At 43.0% G+C, this 16,975-nt stretch overlaps 1 protein-coding gene across 3 annotated transcripts; it reads right to left on the bottom strand.

Moving 5' to 3' along the window:
• Positions 1-1,163: 1,163 nt before the first annotated feature.
• LOC123409951 (uncharacterized exonuclease domain-containing protein At3g15140) lies at positions 1,164-7,293 on the bottom strand. 3 transcript variants are annotated; one of them, XM_045102821.1, is made up of 6 exons: positions 6,969-7,293; positions 5,140-5,342; positions 3,453-3,533; positions 2,884-3,009; positions 1,981-2,104; positions 1,164-1,877 (listed from the first exon to the last, which is right to left on the bottom strand). In XM_045102821.1, exons 1-6 carry the CDS (start codon positions 7,254-7,256, stop codon positions 1,680-1,682), a joined length of 1,020 nt encoding a protein of 339 aa, XP_044958756.1. In that variant the 5' UTR covers positions 7,257-7,293; the 3' UTR covers positions 1,164-1,679. The 3 variants fall into 3 exon arrangements, with proteins under 3 accessions (XP_044958756.1, XP_044958758.1, XP_044958757.1); XM_045102823.1 differs by lacking the exon at positions 6,969-7,293 and adding an exon at positions 6,923-6,939; XM_045102822.1 differs by lacking the exon at positions 6,969-7,293 and adding an exon at positions 5,515-5,601.
• Between the last annotated feature and the right edge of the window lie 9,682 nt (positions 7,294-16,975).

Genomic DNA, 16,975 nt, shown 5'->3' with positions numbered 1-16,975 from the left:
CCGGCGGTTTTTTTGAATCCACAAACATTTTATGTTTTTGTCAGCATTTAATTCAAAATTCCTCTTTTTTAATATGCAAAAGTTTTTGTAATTCTAGATTATTTAAATTAGAAATAAACAAAAATGGAACGGAAAATTTTAAATAAAAAAAAGAAACTATCAAAACAGGCATTAGCTATTTTTTAAATTTTAGGACATTTTTTAAATGCATTAACGTATTTTGAATTAGAAAGCATTTTGTTAAATGCATTTAATAATTTTTAATACATGGAATTGTATTTGAAATCATGGACTTTTCTTATTGTACAAACATTTTATTGTATATGCGGTAATTTTTTACAAAACTCTGAGCAGTTTTTGAAGTCACAAACATTTTATTTTTTAAAATATGTTGATTTATAATTTTCAGTTTATTAAATTTTTAAAGATTATTTGATGTTCTAAATTATTTAAAATAAAGAAAAATAAAACGAAACTGAAAATAAATAAATAAACGGAACTAAAAGCAGGCGCCTGTGCATGGGCCGGCCCATACGGTGTGCTGGATATTCTCCCAACGTGCAGAGCATAATATAGGAGGTTTTTACATGGGCCGGCCCAGTCCAAGATTTTTTTTGCTTTCTGAAACGTTTTCTATTACTTACCAGTGACATGGTGTGTAATAAATGCAAAATTTAAGGGTAATCTTCATGACGGACGACCAAAAACCGAATTTGCTTTATTATTAGGGACAGATATAAAAAAAATCCCTGTAAACAAACACCCCTAGTACGGTTGGGCATCCAGCCATGATAACCAATTTTGTTAATACATGAGCGCTATTATTTCTCAAGAAAAATCTCAAGGGACCATAATCATCTCACCAAAGTAACATCAATGGAACAACATGATTGGATTAGTAACATCAATGCAAGGTGTTGAGGGAAAATGCTAGAGAAATCAATCAATTTTTCATTTATCGTCATCTAGGTTTAGGGGAAATGCCTAGAGAAATAAATCAAATTTTCATTTATCGTCATCTAGGTTTAGGGAAAATGCTAGAGAAAAAATCAGTTTATTTTACTAAGAACATTGCATTGCAAAGACCCCAGTATCTCATCTAGGTTTCGCCCTCCGTTTAACCTCGTCGGGCTGTTGACCAACTGGTAGCCAAAAAACTGATATGCCCTCTGTAAAACACATTGCCTTTGTGAATCATTTGGTAGTCTCTGAACCATATCTCTCCTAAATACAGTACAATAACATAAATACACATGTGTTCGCCATTCATTTCACGCCCCATCCAAGGAGTACACAGCAACTGTGCATCTTCACATGGGTGCTATCAAAGCATCAGCCGGTGCGAAGGCCACGTCGAGACTTTCGTGACTACCACACACTGCTCAATGTGTACTTTGCCTGACTACGGAGGATACACGGCACTACGGTGATATCGCACACGATAGGTGCTACTTGCCATTTGGTCCCTCCCTTCACAGGCAGCTCCATGCATCGCACGCCGTTGCTTTTTCAGTCTAAAAAACAGGATGTTTACGCCAATGTCAACTAGGTTTTTCAAAAGGTAGCTAGATTGGACCCAGTAACTCCCATGCTTTTTCGCTGGAGTGCGTCTTCTCATCTTCTAGCTGTCTTCTCATCTTCTAGCTGCACGAGTAAAATCCACACACAACGATATCCCGTTACCTGATTCTGTTCTTGAAAAGGAATTTCACGTCGTTCGTATCCGGCTGCCTCCTTGTGGTGATTTGTATCACAGCACCATCAGCAAGCATGCGCTGAACAACTCTTGTAATGTTTTTCGTGTCATCCATGCCGAGATGGTGGCTTCCAACAATTGGGATTTGAAGCTCCCTCATCATTGTCATCATTCCAGTTGCCTGGCAAAACACAAGCCATGGAGTGCACACTTTAGTTCGAAGATAAACACCTCCTGAACAATCGGAAACCTTATTCTAGCGAGCATGGATTTAATTCGCTTACTCTTCTATTGTAGAAGTTGAGGTAGATATCCTTCAAATTGATCCACTCCATAAAGTAAGATGGCAATTTTATTTTTGAAACCTTACACTGCTCAGGAACCTTCGTCTTCAAATCCCAATTACCACTGGTATATTGACAGAAACATGAGAATGGAGACGCATTATAGAATCTGAACTTCTGAAGCACTGAAAACAAATTCCACCATGGAAACCTAGCTTGGGTTAATAAAATACATTTTGCATTTGGCAAAAAACAATTAAGCCAGAAGCAGTAACCCACTGGTTCCTGGCTAAACCAATTTTGTAACAGGTTGTTTGATCTCCAAATCTAGTACTCCCTCCGTCCTAAAATTATTGTCTTAGGTTTGTCAAGAAATAGATGTATCTAAATACTAAAGCGTGAATAGATACATTCGTATGTAGACAAATCTAAGACAAGAATTTTGGGACGGAGGGAGTACTACCTCCAATCCATATTACTAGGCACTTTTGTGTTCTCAGAACTTGTGGATAACTTGAAGAATTTCCACCAGGAATTCCAAGTTTTGCCATTTTCATTTAACATTTCTAATCAGTTCTTAATATCCATGATCTCGACCCTTTTGTGTTCTCAGAACTTGTGGATAACTTGAAGAAATTCCGGCCAGGAATTCCACGTTTTGCCATTTCCATGTAACATTTCTAATCAGTTCTTAATATCCATGATCCCAACCCTTGCCTACAGATCTGGTCTGGGAATGTTAACTCTGCTAGGTTGGCTCAGACCAAAGGCATGTCAATTAATACTAGACAATGAAATTTTATCTTGTAGGACTCAATGATCATAATTTGGAAGAAAATACAAGAGACTTGTGAATAACGGTATTTTTCTTTGAGAAAATGTAGTATTAGAAGCCTAACTTACCATGTAACAAATGCAGAACTGTTGAGGGATTCTCCTTGTTTCTGTTTCCACAATTTGTGACCTCCAATCCAGTCTTCAAACTCTTGAAGAACTTCCTCGAAAGGGATAGCAGTGTCATGCCATACACTTAAACATTGAACGACAGATAAAGTTGTTAGTATGTGTAACTCAAATTATTGATAGCAAATGAATACACACATCAGGCTTCTAGACTATTTTAGTGTGATAATCTAATGCCATGCTGCAGAAGTTGTTGCATATGCATCCTACTAATGCATCCTTGTTGGCTTGTTGCTATGTAATGCATCCTCACGTGAATGATGTCTTAATTTGTGTTCAAGCTCCACCACTAGGTGATTACAAATTTGCATATCATATGCTTCCTATGACCAGCCAAGTGACAGGTTACATCCACGATAAGACAGAGAGCAAAACAAGTTTGAACAAACAAAAAAAATCTTGAACTCACATGTTAACAGAGCAAAGTCAATGTGTGCTACTTCTGCAAATTCATATCTCAAATCATAAAATAAATAGTTCTGAAGAGAGCAAAATAGTGATGCACATACCGGTCAACTCCAAATTTTCCATATTTCCCCTCTATATATTCTTTTATTCGTTGCTCACTCATTCCAGTTGGGCGTACAAATCTACAAACAACATACAAGAGGGCAGAGTGTCGGCGAGCGGCTAATGATACTGTCAAAAGAAATAAGGAAATACCAGAAATGTACTCCCTCCATCAGGAATTACTCATCGCACAAATTTATAAAAATGGATGTATCTAGAACTAAAATACATCTACATGCATCCATTCCCGTGACAAGTATTTTGGGACGGAAGGAGTATTAACTATCACAACCTACAGTTGTGCATAAGGCAAGACGAACACAGCACAGAAGAAGCTAACTTGTACAAGAGGCATATGTTCTGGTGTCAGCATTTTATTTACTTATTCATGTACTTATTTCAATGTGGAATTCAAGCTTGTGGCGACGAATAAGAAGGAAATATTCACATTCTCTTAATTATGTTTCATAAGTATTGATATCCTATGGTTTATCAGATCGTACAAAACAAGAAATTGATGCATTCAAGAACTGGTTCTCATTTTGAGTACATAGCAAATTCAAAAAGAATTTTCTACATCAAAACATGGTTGAGTCTTGAGTGCATTGAGTGCATATGCATATAACCAGGAAAAATGTAGTGCTGGTGCTGCTCACCATTAGATCAATATTTTGCCATCGTTCTCCATAGATCCCTTGATAGACTCCCCCTAAAGTGATGTTTTACCAAGTACATAAACGTCACTGGCAGTTTCTATGTACCCATCTAATTCTAAGAATATTACCTTTCCCACTAATCATTTAATTTGTATTTTAGTACTCTCCTTTAACTAATTTGATTATTTCACAGCTTAATCTGCTTAGTCTCCTCAGTATGAAACATAACAATAGAAGAGTAGGAAAAAAAAGATATGGAACACGTATGCCCCAGAAAAAGGGTCAACACAGCATTTTTCTTCTCGATTTCATCTTTATGTTAAGCTGGACATTTTTCATGCCCTGTCTGAGCTTGAGAATAGTTGCTGGTGATTGAATGAACATTCATAGTGTAGACTAGAGAGATCAATGTTGAAGGTCCTAACACTCAGTAACCGGTACTCGCTCAGTCACCTCACCTGGAAGTGATTATATGGTAAGCAGGCTTGTACTCATTTTCTTCTAAAGTAATGTATCTATGTATGTATATTCCTATGGAATTAAAACCAACATCTTATTCTATTAGGGAACGTAGAGTAGATGGAGCAGCAGCAGCAGCCACCTCTGAAAAAACGAGATACATTAGCAGCAGCCCCTGGTGTCAGAAAGAGAATGAGCATGAGCTTCTGCCACTTGTGAGAGCAGCCAAAGCAATAGCAGGCTCCACCTCCGCAAAATGGAGATGCAATAGCACATCCCCTGGACCCTGGTGTCGGAGGGGGGGGGGGATTGTTACAGAGACTATCCCAAGTAATTTCCCATTATATTATACCAGTGCATTGAGTATCCACCCGGTTATATTGGTTACATATGTTAAGAACTTGGTGAAGGCACATGTTAAAAGCACTCAGCCAATAAATCTATTTTTTGTAATACCTTGCTGGCAATCTCATGAGTCATCTATGGTCCAAAGAGCTCGATGGTCATTCAAATAAGCATATAGATTGAACCAAATAACTATAATATTCCATGACTTACAAATAAGCTGTACCTGTGAAATGAATCGATGAACTCCATGCTATGGGCATCAATCATTACAACCGGAAATTCAAGAATTTCAACCTTTCCCTCCAAATCAAGAACTAAAAAATAATCCAGTTTCTGAGGCTTCACTTTATCTGCAGCTGAAGCATTCACTGGTAGATCCATCGACAAATTATGATTGAATTTTTCAACATGCAAAGCATCATCCATCTGTGGAAATACAAATCTAAATTACAATAGTGCTTTCACTAAATAGTCAAGTATTAATGCAGTATTTTTATTAAGGGCTACAAATCTGTTTAAGGAAATTCAAACGGAATGGACACGGCTTCGCTAACCCAAAAATTTACTAATTTACTAATGTGAAAACTCATCTGATTACCATGCCACGTAAAAGTTGGAGTACTCATCAAGACTAGTTCGGAATGCACTGAATAAAGTATTAATTGGGCTTTAAAGAATCCGTACCTGTTTAAACAGATACAGGACATACTGTCAATACTAAATAACAAATAGAGTAAATTTCCACATTGTACATCCTAAAACAAAACTATCAGTTAATATTGATGCCACAAGATTTATTGTACTTCTAAGAAGACAAAGAGTTCACGAGTGCAATGTTCTTTAACCTATTAGGGAGTCGTATCCAGATTTTCTAGCAGTCCAAATTTCAGCATTCCATTCTTGTCTCTCATCCGTTGTATATAGAAGAGGATAATTCAATATCCTGTTCAGCTCTTCTCATATAAGTATGTTTATATAAACTACTAGAACCCATGGCTTCTAGACATTTTCCCAGTAAATTCTACAACTTTTATCATATATTTTTTATTTATTTGCTTCTGCTTGATTTAGTAATCCTAACCTAATTCTGATATTACATAACAAAATTTACTAGTAGCAGATAATACAAGCCGATTCCATAAAAAGCTAATATCATTATAAGTTTATATACTATTCATAGTTGTCATATACAGTACAGAGACTTTTCAATGAAAAGAAACGCAGAGTCTTTGCGTTTTCTCGAAAAAAAAATATACAGTACAGAGACTTGAATCTAGAACATGTTTTACCATTAAAAACTCATAAAACGCCTCAACTGCTAAAAACATTAGTGACATGTGGAGGTTTTATTTAGCTGTAACTAGTAAATCAAAATGTTGTAAAACAATCTCATTGTGTAAACTTGGACAGCGGCAACGTGAATACTCCATAGTCCATAAGTAATTCCTCTTTTTCTTTATTTTGCCCATCACTGAACTTGATTATACCAGTAACTTAAATCACCAGAGATACTTCCATTCCTAGCCTACCATATCGGAAGCTGTTAGCATCCTACAAACCTACAGTCTTTAGAAAGACGAGTTCTTCCTTGTAGTTAGTCCGGACAATAGTTCTGCATAGTGCATACTATGTTTTAAATCTTCACCAAGTAATAAAAAAAAAATATGATGTCTGTTTTATAGCTACACTGTCTAAATCAAAGTTTGATCATCCTAACACATGCCACTCTTGAATTACAAAGGCGTGCATCTGGATCTAAATGTTTGCTTTATGAAACCACATACCACCTTGCCGGCCGTGTAACTGAAGGAAAACGCAAAATAATCATCAACGACGAGAAGATACTCCTTACAGTTCCAAGCTCATGATTTCACCAATGCCTCACCCCAAAATAAGCATCAAAGACTACTTCTCCTGGCATTAGTTGAGTTCCTATGTGCTAGCAAATGTAACCAATTTATAACTACCTACGTGAACACAGAGACGGCTCGGCACACAGAACTAACCGGTAATCAAGCCACAATGAGGGGAGCAGACTGGAAGAAAAATCACCATGGTGCATTTTCCCTGGGTGTAGTACAAGCACGTGGGCTTCCACGGCCGCCTGGAGGTGGGCCTCGGGGCTCCCGCCACCTCCCCCTCCTCCCTCGCAGTAGGAGGGAGAGGAGAAGCTTGGGAAATACTGGCATCGATGGGGAGGCTTCTTGGGTGAGAGAGGCGACGAGTCGACACAGAGGAGGTAGAGAAGGGGCGCAGGAAGGAATGGAGCAGGGAGGAGGTGGTGGTGGAGGAGGGGAGGAGGAGGAGGAGGGAAGAAGACGAAACCCTAGCGAGCGCCATTCCAAACGATGCTCCCGGCTGAGTTGCGGGAAGCTGCTGCGGATAGGGGATCGGATCGGATGGACTGGGTCCGACCGTCCGAGAGCCAGTTTGTTGGGCTCATGGGCTAGAGCCTGCTCTTCTGGTGCAGAAGCATGGAAAAGGCCTAAGGCCTGTTTGTTAGGTTGCATCTTTTTTTTTTTTGAACATCGGCAAGTATTATTAGGTAAGTAGCATGTCCTTTACAATAAATGGGATCAGGAAGTCTGGAGGTTTATCATGCCACACCCCATATTCCTGTCCCTCAAAACTAAAACGAGCAAGCTCATGGGCACACCCATTAGCTTCATGCACACAATGACTTACAGTCACCCTGCGAAAAGAACTTATCAACTTTCGACAATCGTCGGTAATCGCTGCTCCCGACGCCCGATACTCGAACGGATTCTGTATAGCCTGCACAATCTCCATAGAATCGCTCTCGATATTGATATCGAGAATACCCACCCCTCGGCAAGTCGTAAACCTAGTAGCAAAGTTAATGCCTCCATCGTAGGAGCATAAGAGCATGTTGCCTGAATTCCACCGCTGCAGCAATAAACCCTCATTTGAAGTCCCGTAGAATTGCACCACATGAACCACCCCTCTGTCCACATGGTATGGCGTGTCCACGTTCAATTTTATACATCCCGATGCCGGCCTAGACCAGCAAATATCCCTCTGAGGAACTGTCTTCTTCTCGGCACACCAATTGGCAACAATCCCTCTAATTTGTAAGGCAGATCGTGTCGGGGTTGCAACCTCCTCATCATGTGAAATCTGTCGCCGTTCCCACCATATATACCAACATGCAACAAGGATCAGCTCCACCGCATTATCTCCAGGAACTTGCACCCCCCCCCCTTGTAACTTTGAGCACAAAATCTCATCCAAAATCAGTGATCCTGACCTGTACTGCGACGCGACAGCTGTCACACAATCTCTGAGACCTAATTCTTCCCATACCTCTGAAGCTCTTTGGCAAATGAAAAGCATGTGTATGAGGGCTTCTGGGTCAATTTTACACACAAAGGCAAGTTACCGGCGTCTTTATAAGCCTGTTCGCAAAAGTACAATAACAAGGCACAATATCGTGCAGCGTCCTCCAAATAAAAGTAAGCACCTTGGGAGGGGCCTCGTCTCCCAAGGTATTTTCCAAACCGGATGAGAATCACTTCTTCCTCCTCCTGTTACAATCCCAACTCTGATTCTGTATTCTGCCTTCCACTCTGCATGATATGCTGATCTCACTGTGATGCAACCAGACTTACAAAATTGCCAAGCAATGAAATCCTGTTGATCTTGAGATGAAAGTGGAATTTGTAAAATTCTTGAAACATCAATAGGCCAGAAATTATCTTGTATAAGTTGTACATCCCATTCACCCGTGGTAGGGTCAATTAGATCATGTACCGTCTCTAGTAGACAATGACCCCTAGGAGATAGAGCACGCCGATCGTAGGCTCAAGGTATTCAAAGATCAGGCCATTTTTTTATAGAAGCCCCATTACCTGGTCTCCAAATGGCACCCCTCTTGAGGGTCTTTAGACCAGACATGATACTACGCCACGTAAAAGAAGATCTTTTTTAAGTACAGCAGCAAAAGAAATCCCCATCTGAATAATACTTAGCTCGTAGCACCTGAGCACATAATGACTCAGGTTCAGACAAAAGTCTCCAACACTGCTTAGCAAGCATAGCCTGGTTAAAACAATGTAGATCGCGAAAACCCATGCCTCCTTGTTTTTTTGTATACACATTTTCCATTAAGCTTTCCAATGCATTTTTCTTTGGTCCTCGGAGCCGCCCCACCAGTACCTCGCTATTGCATTACAAATACCTTTGCAAATTTTCTTAGGCAAAATGAAAATTGACATTGCATACACTGGTATAGACTGTGTCACTGATTTTAGCAGTGTTTCCTTTCCACTAGTTGATAGCATCCTAGCATTCCACCCGTCAATAAGAGCCCAAACTCTATCAACAAGATGTTGAAAACAATCGCTACAATCAACACCCACATGTGAGGGTAAAACGAGATATTTATCCGTCATTGCCTCAACCATAATATTAAGTTGGGAACACAATTGTTCTCTTACCTCCACTCTAGTATTGGGACTAAAAAAGATACTAGATTTGGCATCACTTACCAATTGGCCATAGCTGCCATAGTACATGTCAAGTGCACTCCGGAGGGACGTGGCATTCGACGTATCCGCTCTCATCAAGATCAGAGAATCATCAGCAAAAAGCAGGTGTGAAACTGATGGTGCCCCGCGACACACTCTAATCCATTGGATACCACCGACCTCCTCCTCGTGCGCTAACAGACTAGAAAGTCCTTCAAACAAATCAAGAACAAGTAGGGTGACAGGGGGTCTCCCTATCGTAAGCCTCTGGTGGGTGTAAAAATCTCTGTCTCTTCCGAATTAAACCAAACCCTATTCACACTGGTTACACATGCCATAATCATCTCCACCCAGGCATCATCAAAACCAAGCTTGATCATCATATCACGAAGAAAGCCCCACTCCACTCGGTCATACGCTTTATGCATATTTAGCTTCACTGCACACATCCCACTCTTACCTTGTCGATGGTTCTTAATTGCATGAAAACACTTCGTAAGCAACTAACACATTGCCAGTAATGAGTCGCCCCGGCACAAAAGCACTATGAGTCAAAGAATAATGTCTGGAAGCAGCCCTTTTAATCTATTAGCAAGAACCTTAGCGATTACCTTGTAAACAACGTTACAAAGGCTGATCGGCCGGAACTGGGTAATGAGTTCCGGCCCTTCCACCTTTGGGATTAAAATCACCGTTGTGTCATTCCAACCCTCGGGGATAACTCTTGAATTAAGCACCATCAATATCTCACCTGTGATTTATTCACCAACCACATCCGAAAACTTTTTATAAAACACTGCATGAAGGCCATCAGTACGAGGAGCTTTATAGTCACCTATGCTGAACATAGCTTTTTTCACCTCCTCCACCGTATAAGGCTTCAACAAATTTTCATTCATTACCTCTGTAACACGAGGTTTCACACGATCCAACAAATTTACATTCGTTCCTCCAACCTCAGAAGTGAATAGGCGAGAGAAATAATTTGATATTAGCTCCTTGAGCTCATCCTTTGTTTGATGCCACACACCCATGTCATCTTTCAGTTTGAGGATACCATTTTTCTTCCTTCTTGCACGTGCACAATTCTGGAAATAGGCCAACCAAACCCGGCGATGCAAATTTGGTGTGTTTACTTTTTTTTGAAAGGATAAAAGAGTTTTATCTTAAAATATTAGGGTTACAATCTAGAGGCAATATTCCTCAATGGATCTCTATGTAGCTGGACTTGGCTCGTTGGAAACACTCATTTTTTTTTCAGAGCCACGATCCAGCGAGCCACGTGTGTGTCGTGTCTCACCTGCACATGTGGGGAAGCCTAAAGATGATGGTAAGCGTGTGTATCCATAATTAGATTCGTGATAGCAAATTATGAGATTAACATTTTGGCAATGATACATTTGTCCAAGCTTCAATGTTGTCGCTCCACCATCAAAGATAATGATACCATGGCTGCAACATGTGAAGCTATTGTTATCAGTCTTGTACCATGAAATTATTCCTACTATTTATAGCGGAGCCCTTTGTGATGAGGGAATTTTTAAAACTATTATAAATGTAATAATTAACACAATGATATTCCTAAATGCTTTTGTGCTCATATTCGGCTAGAAATTGTTCGAAACAACAAAGTGTTAGTAATTCAGCAAACAATTTCTATCTAAGGACAGTACTAACATTTCAACGCACAAGTCAATACCTCCACCGTCAAAGATGATGATACCATGGCTGCAATATATGAAGCTATTGTTATCAGTCTTGTATCATGAGATTATTCCTACCATTGGTAGTTGACCCCCTTTGTGGTGAGGGGTGTTAGTAATAAGCAACTTGTATTACCATGAGGCCATAGGCCGATATATATACATGTACAGGTGATGGACTATATGCAGGAAAACCCCTTATATATTGGGATAAATACAAAAGGGTACATGACTTGTATTATAACTCTAACACCCCCCCCCCCCTCAAACTCATGGTGGATGAACAACACTGAGTTTGGAGAGATAAAAGCCATGTTGTGCTCTAGTCTGGGCCTTCGTCAGGAAATCCGCCAACTGTAACTCAGAAGGCACATACTGAAGAGCAACAACCTGATCCTGCACAGCAGCGCGCACATAGAAAGCATCAACACCAATATGCTTGGTGAGCTCATGCTTCACAGGATCTCGCGCAATGCTAATAGCACCTGTACTATCAGATAAGAGCAGAGTCGGTGTAGTGACAGAAACACCAAAATCCTGAAGTAACCACCGTAACCAAGTCACCTCTGCCGTCAAAAGAGCCATCGCTCGCAACTCAGCCTCTGCACTCGAACGGGAAACTGCAATCTGTTTCTTCGTCTTCCAGGCAATGAGAGAACCACCAAGAAAAACACAGTAAGCAGAAAGTGAACGGCGATCTGAAGGATCACTAGCCCACGTAGCATCTGAATAGGCCTGTAGCTGTAAAGAACTGGAGTGAGGAAAGAATAAACGGTGAGAGATTGTGCCCCGAAGATATCGGAGAACACGGAGGAGATGACTATAGTGAACCGATGTGGGAGTAGAGACAAACTGACTCAGAATATGAACCGGATAAGAAATATCCGGACGAGTGACAGCTAGATAAACAAGACTGCCAACAAGATGACGATAGCGCGTCGGGTCAGGCAGGGGATCACCATCAGTAGCAGAGAGATGAACATTGAGCTCCATAGGAGTCTCAACAATGCGCTCATCAGTAAGAGCAGCACGAGCAAGAAGATCCTGGATATACTTTTCCTGGGATATAAAAAAGCCATCAGAGGTAGATGAGACTTCAATCCCAAGAAAGTAGCGAAGAGGTCCAAGATCAGACATAAGGAACTGCTCACTAAGACGAGCCTTGACAAAGGCAATATACTCAGGGTCATCCCCAGTGATGACCATGTCATCAACATAAAGAAGAAGAAGAGTCCGACCACGAGGAGAAAGGTGAATAAACAATGCTGGATCATGAACACTGGGTGAAAAACCAGCGGCAGTCACCACAGATGCAAAACGCTCAAACCAGGCTCGGGGGGCTTGCTTAAGGCCATAGAGAGAGCGACGAAGACGGCATACCATGCCATCAGGAACAGAATACCCAGGTGGAGGCTGCATGTACACCTCCTCACGCAGCTCACCATTAAGAAAAGCATTCTTAACATCAAGCTGAGAGATAGACCAGTGGCGTGTAGAGGCGACGGCAAGAAGTGTACGAACAGTGGTCATATGAGCCACAGGAGCAAAAGTCTCGTCATAATCACGACCATGCTCCTGCTGAAAACCACGAGCCACAAGACGAGCTTTGTGACGCTCAAGAGAACCATCGGAGCGAGTCTTTACCTTGTAGACCCACTTACAAGTGATGGGACGGACTCCAGGAGGAAGGGAAACAAGATCCCACGTACTTGTGCGTTCAAGAGCAGCAATCTCCTCAGCCATCGCAAACTGCCATTCAGGATGAACAACAGCCTGATGATAAGTAGTCGGCTCAAGAACAGCAGCTCCGGCGGTGGAAAATCCTAAGCGATCAACAGGCGGACGGGGACGAGAACGCAAGCCATAAGTAGGCTGAGACGAGGAGGACGGCACATCCAGAGAGGCATCCACAGAACGTGAACGTCGAGTGTAACACTGAGGAAAAGATGGAACAATGGAAGGAGGAATCGCTAAAGTAGAATCGGAGGGTGGCGACGAAGAAGTTACCGGAGATGAAGGTGTAGAATCCGGTGACATACTAGACAAGGAGGCCGTGGAAGATGGTGGCGACAAATCGACTGGAGGTGGAGAAGTAGAGGGAGCGGAATGAGTAGGCAAAGGCTCGACAAGTGTGATAGGCGTGTCAGGAAAAGTGAGAAAAGAGATATCCTCCACTGAAAAAGTCGAGGAAGATGGGCGTGGGTAGAAGGGACGAGACTCATCAAAAGTCACATCCCGAGAGATACGTATCCGACGACCGATAGGATCCCAACAACGATAGCCCTTATGCTCATCACTATAACCTAAGAAGACACACTCAACAGACTGAGCGGTGAGTTTGGTGCGTTTGCGGGGGGCAAGAAGAACATAGCAAACACAACCAAACAAGCGAAGCGTCGAATAATCGGGAGACTGATCAAAAAGACGCTCGAAAGGAACACCACCCTGTAGAGCAGCGGAAGGCTGGAAATTGATGAGATAGGTGGAGGTGGAGACGGCCTCAGCCCAAAAATGAGGCGGGAGAGAGGCAGCAATCATCAATGCACGAGCCGTCTCAAGAAGATGACGATGCTTGCGCTCAGCCACGCCATTCTGAGCATGAGCACCAGGACAAGAGAATTGAGAGAGAGTCCCTTCCTCAGCAAGAACACCACGCAACATCTTAGAGATATACTCGCCAGCGGAGTCAGCACGAAACACACGAATGGGAGAAGAGAACTGAGTATGAACCATGGCAGCAAAACGCTTATAAATGGACAACACCTCACTACGAGAAGTCATGAAATAAAGCCATGTGTAACGAGAGAAGTCATCGATGAAAATAATATAGTATTTATGACCCCCTTTCGAAGCGAAGGGAGCCGGACCCCATACATCGGAATGGACTAAATCAAAAGGACGCTTAGACACTGACTCACTATGTGGATATGGTAACTGAATCTGCTTGCCAAGACGACAACCCTGACACTCTAAGGAGGCATCTCCTGAGACAGACCCCAGAAGACCTCAACGAACTAACGACGACAAACGAGAACCACACAGATGACCAAGTCGATGATGCCACTGCTGGAAAGAACCAGTAGCCGAGGCGACCAAAGCGGAAGAACTGGCGAGAGAATGGGCAGCGGAAGGAACATGAAGCCAGTCCAACTCCCAAAGACCCTCAGAATCACGGCGGCGAGGACCAGCCCCAACCAGAGTGTGCGTGCGACGGTCCTGAACAGAACAAGAGTCAAGATCAAGAATGACACGACAACCAGAATCAGCAAGTTGACCAGCGGAAAACAAATTCATGGTAAGTCGAGGAACATGAGCAACATCAGGAACAGAATAAGAAGGAGTGGTAAGAGTGCCTCTACTAACAACAGGAAGGGGAGTACCATCAGCAGTGAGGACATGAACAGGAGAATCAAGCGAACGAAGAGAGGACAGAGTGGAAGAATTAGAAGTCATATGAAAGGAAGCTCCAGAGTCCAGAACCCATGGGGATGTACCTGACTGTGTAGAAGGTGGTTGCTCAGTGCGGGAAGCCTCAGTCACAGAACCAGCAGTACCCGTTGAGGAAGAACCTGAAGCAGCGAGCAGACGCTTAAGTCTCAGAATATCCTGCTCAGTCAAAGCGATGGCTGAAGCTGTCGAGGTAGATGACGAAGTCGCTGTAGATGGTGACCGCGCCTTGCGCAAGTGTTTCTTCTTCGTGTAGCAGTTCGGCTCAATATGACCATCATTGTTGCAGTAGTTACAATGTGGACGGGGGCGACCTGAGCCGCCAGAAGGAGTGGGCAAGAGCGGCGGAGCACTCGAGCGAGAAGGGGTCGGTGCAGCAGGTGGCGTAGAAAAAGTCCGAGCAGCGAGCACCGAGGGAACCTCCAGCAAACCAGCACCACGTAAGCGAGTCTCCTCAGCACGAATCTCAAAAAGCGCCTCCATGAGAGAAATACGGCCACGAGCAAACAACTGAGCACGCCGGGGCTCAAACTCCTTACGGAGCCGAGACAGGAACTCGTAGACACGATGAAACTCCAAGTCGGCCTGGACAGCCTAGCAACAAGGGCAAGTGCGACAACCAGCACTGCGGAGAGAATCAAGCTGGCGCCAGATAGCAGAACTCTGTGCATAGAAGTCATCAACAGTAGAGTCACCCTGCTGAAGAGCATGCTCCTGACGGACCACAGAGAGGTATAAGGCATCACCAGAGGGCTCATAGCGCTGACGAAGGCGGGTCCACATCTCAAATACAGTAGGAAGGCCCAGAAACTCAGAAGCAAACTGAGGCAGGACACTAGCAGTGAGAACAACGGCAGCACGAGCATCATCATCAAGCCACTGGGTATAAACGGACAGAGCACCATGATACAGCTGAAGAGCCTCCTCATAAGCCAAGACCTTCTCATCATAAGCACTCACAGCGGCCTCATCAGCAAGCTTAGTCGCATCCGTTGCGGCCTGAGAAGCATCCGCAGGAAGAGCCGGTGGGGTCGGCGGAGTGGGAGCCACGGGAGGAACCGGGCATGGCGGACAACAGACCTCGCCAGAAAGAAAACCCCATAGGCGGATGCCACGCATGTGAATGCGCATGAAGCCAATGAACTCAGTGTAATTAGTGCCATCAAAGATCACCGGACAACGAGGAACAGCAACATAGCCGGATGAAGCAGACTTTTTTTTTTTGGAACTAGAGAGCCGGATCCAATCGAGGCGGCTGGCGGGCGCTGCAACGGGAGAACGAGAGCAGCGCTGGATCTGGCGAAATCAGCAGCAGGGGATCCTAGGGAGCAGAAAACCGATCCAGCAGTACTCAAGTGGGAGCGGTGACTGCACCGAACCGGCTGGGATCCAGCAGCAGGTCAGGAGCGGTGGGATCCAGCAGCAGGTCTGGAGGTGGTTGGTGGAGCGGGGCAGGAAGGGATCCAACAGCGATTGGTGGAGCGAGAGAGCCGCTGGAGCCTGCCGCGGGACTGGAGCCGCCTGGGCCTGCCGCCTAGGGCCTGCCGCGCGAGTCTGGAGCCGCCTGGACCGGGAACCGCCGCGAGTTTTGAGAGCGGGGACCAGATCGAGGCTGCAGCGGGGAGAGATCGAGGCGGCAGGGAAGAATAGACGGGATCGGTGGCGGCTGTGCGAGGGATTAGATCGGGAGGAGCACGAGTTGCGCGTGCTAAGAAAACCTAGGCTCTAATACCATGTTAGGAATAAGCAACTTGTATTACCATGAAGCCATAGGCCGATATATATACATGTACAGGTGATGGACTATATGCAGGAAAACCCCTTATATATTGGGATAAATACAAAAGGGTACATGACTTGTATTATAACTCTAACAAGGGGATCTTTTAAAACTATTATTACAAATGTAATAGTTAACACTATGATATTCCCAAATTGCTTTCATGCTCATATTCAGTTAGAAATTGTTCGAAACAACAAACTGTTAAGCAAAAAAGTTTATGTTTAAGGGCGGAACCGACATTTCAATCCACAATCTCTTACTGCAATCTCAGAAAAGAACTGAATGGCAGATTCTATGAAAAGTTTTCCAGAAAGAACTAGCCCTAAATATGGTAGTGGAAATCACCTACTGAATAGAATATGATTTTTTATACGATCTACTACCTCTATTCCTAAATATTTGTTGTTGGAAGAACTAGTTCTCCCCAACAACAAATATTATGGAACAGAGGGAGTACTTTGCATGCAATTCTACATGAAAATTGTCATCTGAGTCGAATAGTACAGAATTTTATTTCTTTAAATTGATGTCTATGGCATGCACATAATCTTTTAAAAAAAAATCATGTGCGTTTTCTCTGGCACAACCAAACAACACATATTGTAATTATGCATTCCTTCTGTTTCTATAGACGTCATG

Source organism: Hordeum vulgare, chromosome 7H, assembly GCF_904849725.1.
Source record: "Hordeum vulgare subsp. vulgare chromosome 7H, MorexV3_pseudomolecules_assembly, whole genome shotgun sequence".
In the NCBI taxonomy this organism is placed as follows: Eukaryota; Viridiplantae; Streptophyta; class Magnoliopsida; order Poales; family Poaceae; genus Hordeum; species Hordeum vulgare.
Note: the sequence above shows the minus strand (reverse complement) of the source record. Positions and strands in the feature narration are given on the sequence as shown.

Bases quoted from the DNA above. Each gene is read 5' to 3' on its own strand.
- LOC123409951 (XM_045102821.1), bottom strand. From the start codon at position 7,256: ATGGCGCTCGCTAGGGTTTCGTCTTCTTCCCTCCTCCTCCTCCTCCCC. The intron at 5,343-6,968 runs GTGATTTTTCTT...GTATTTCCACAG, and splicing joins CCCAGGGAAAATGCACCATG to ATGGATGATGCTTTGCATGT. The intron at 3,010-3,452 runs GTATGTGCATCA...TCAATGTTTAAG, and splicing joins GGAAAATTTGGAGTTGACCG to TGTATGGCATGACACTGCTA.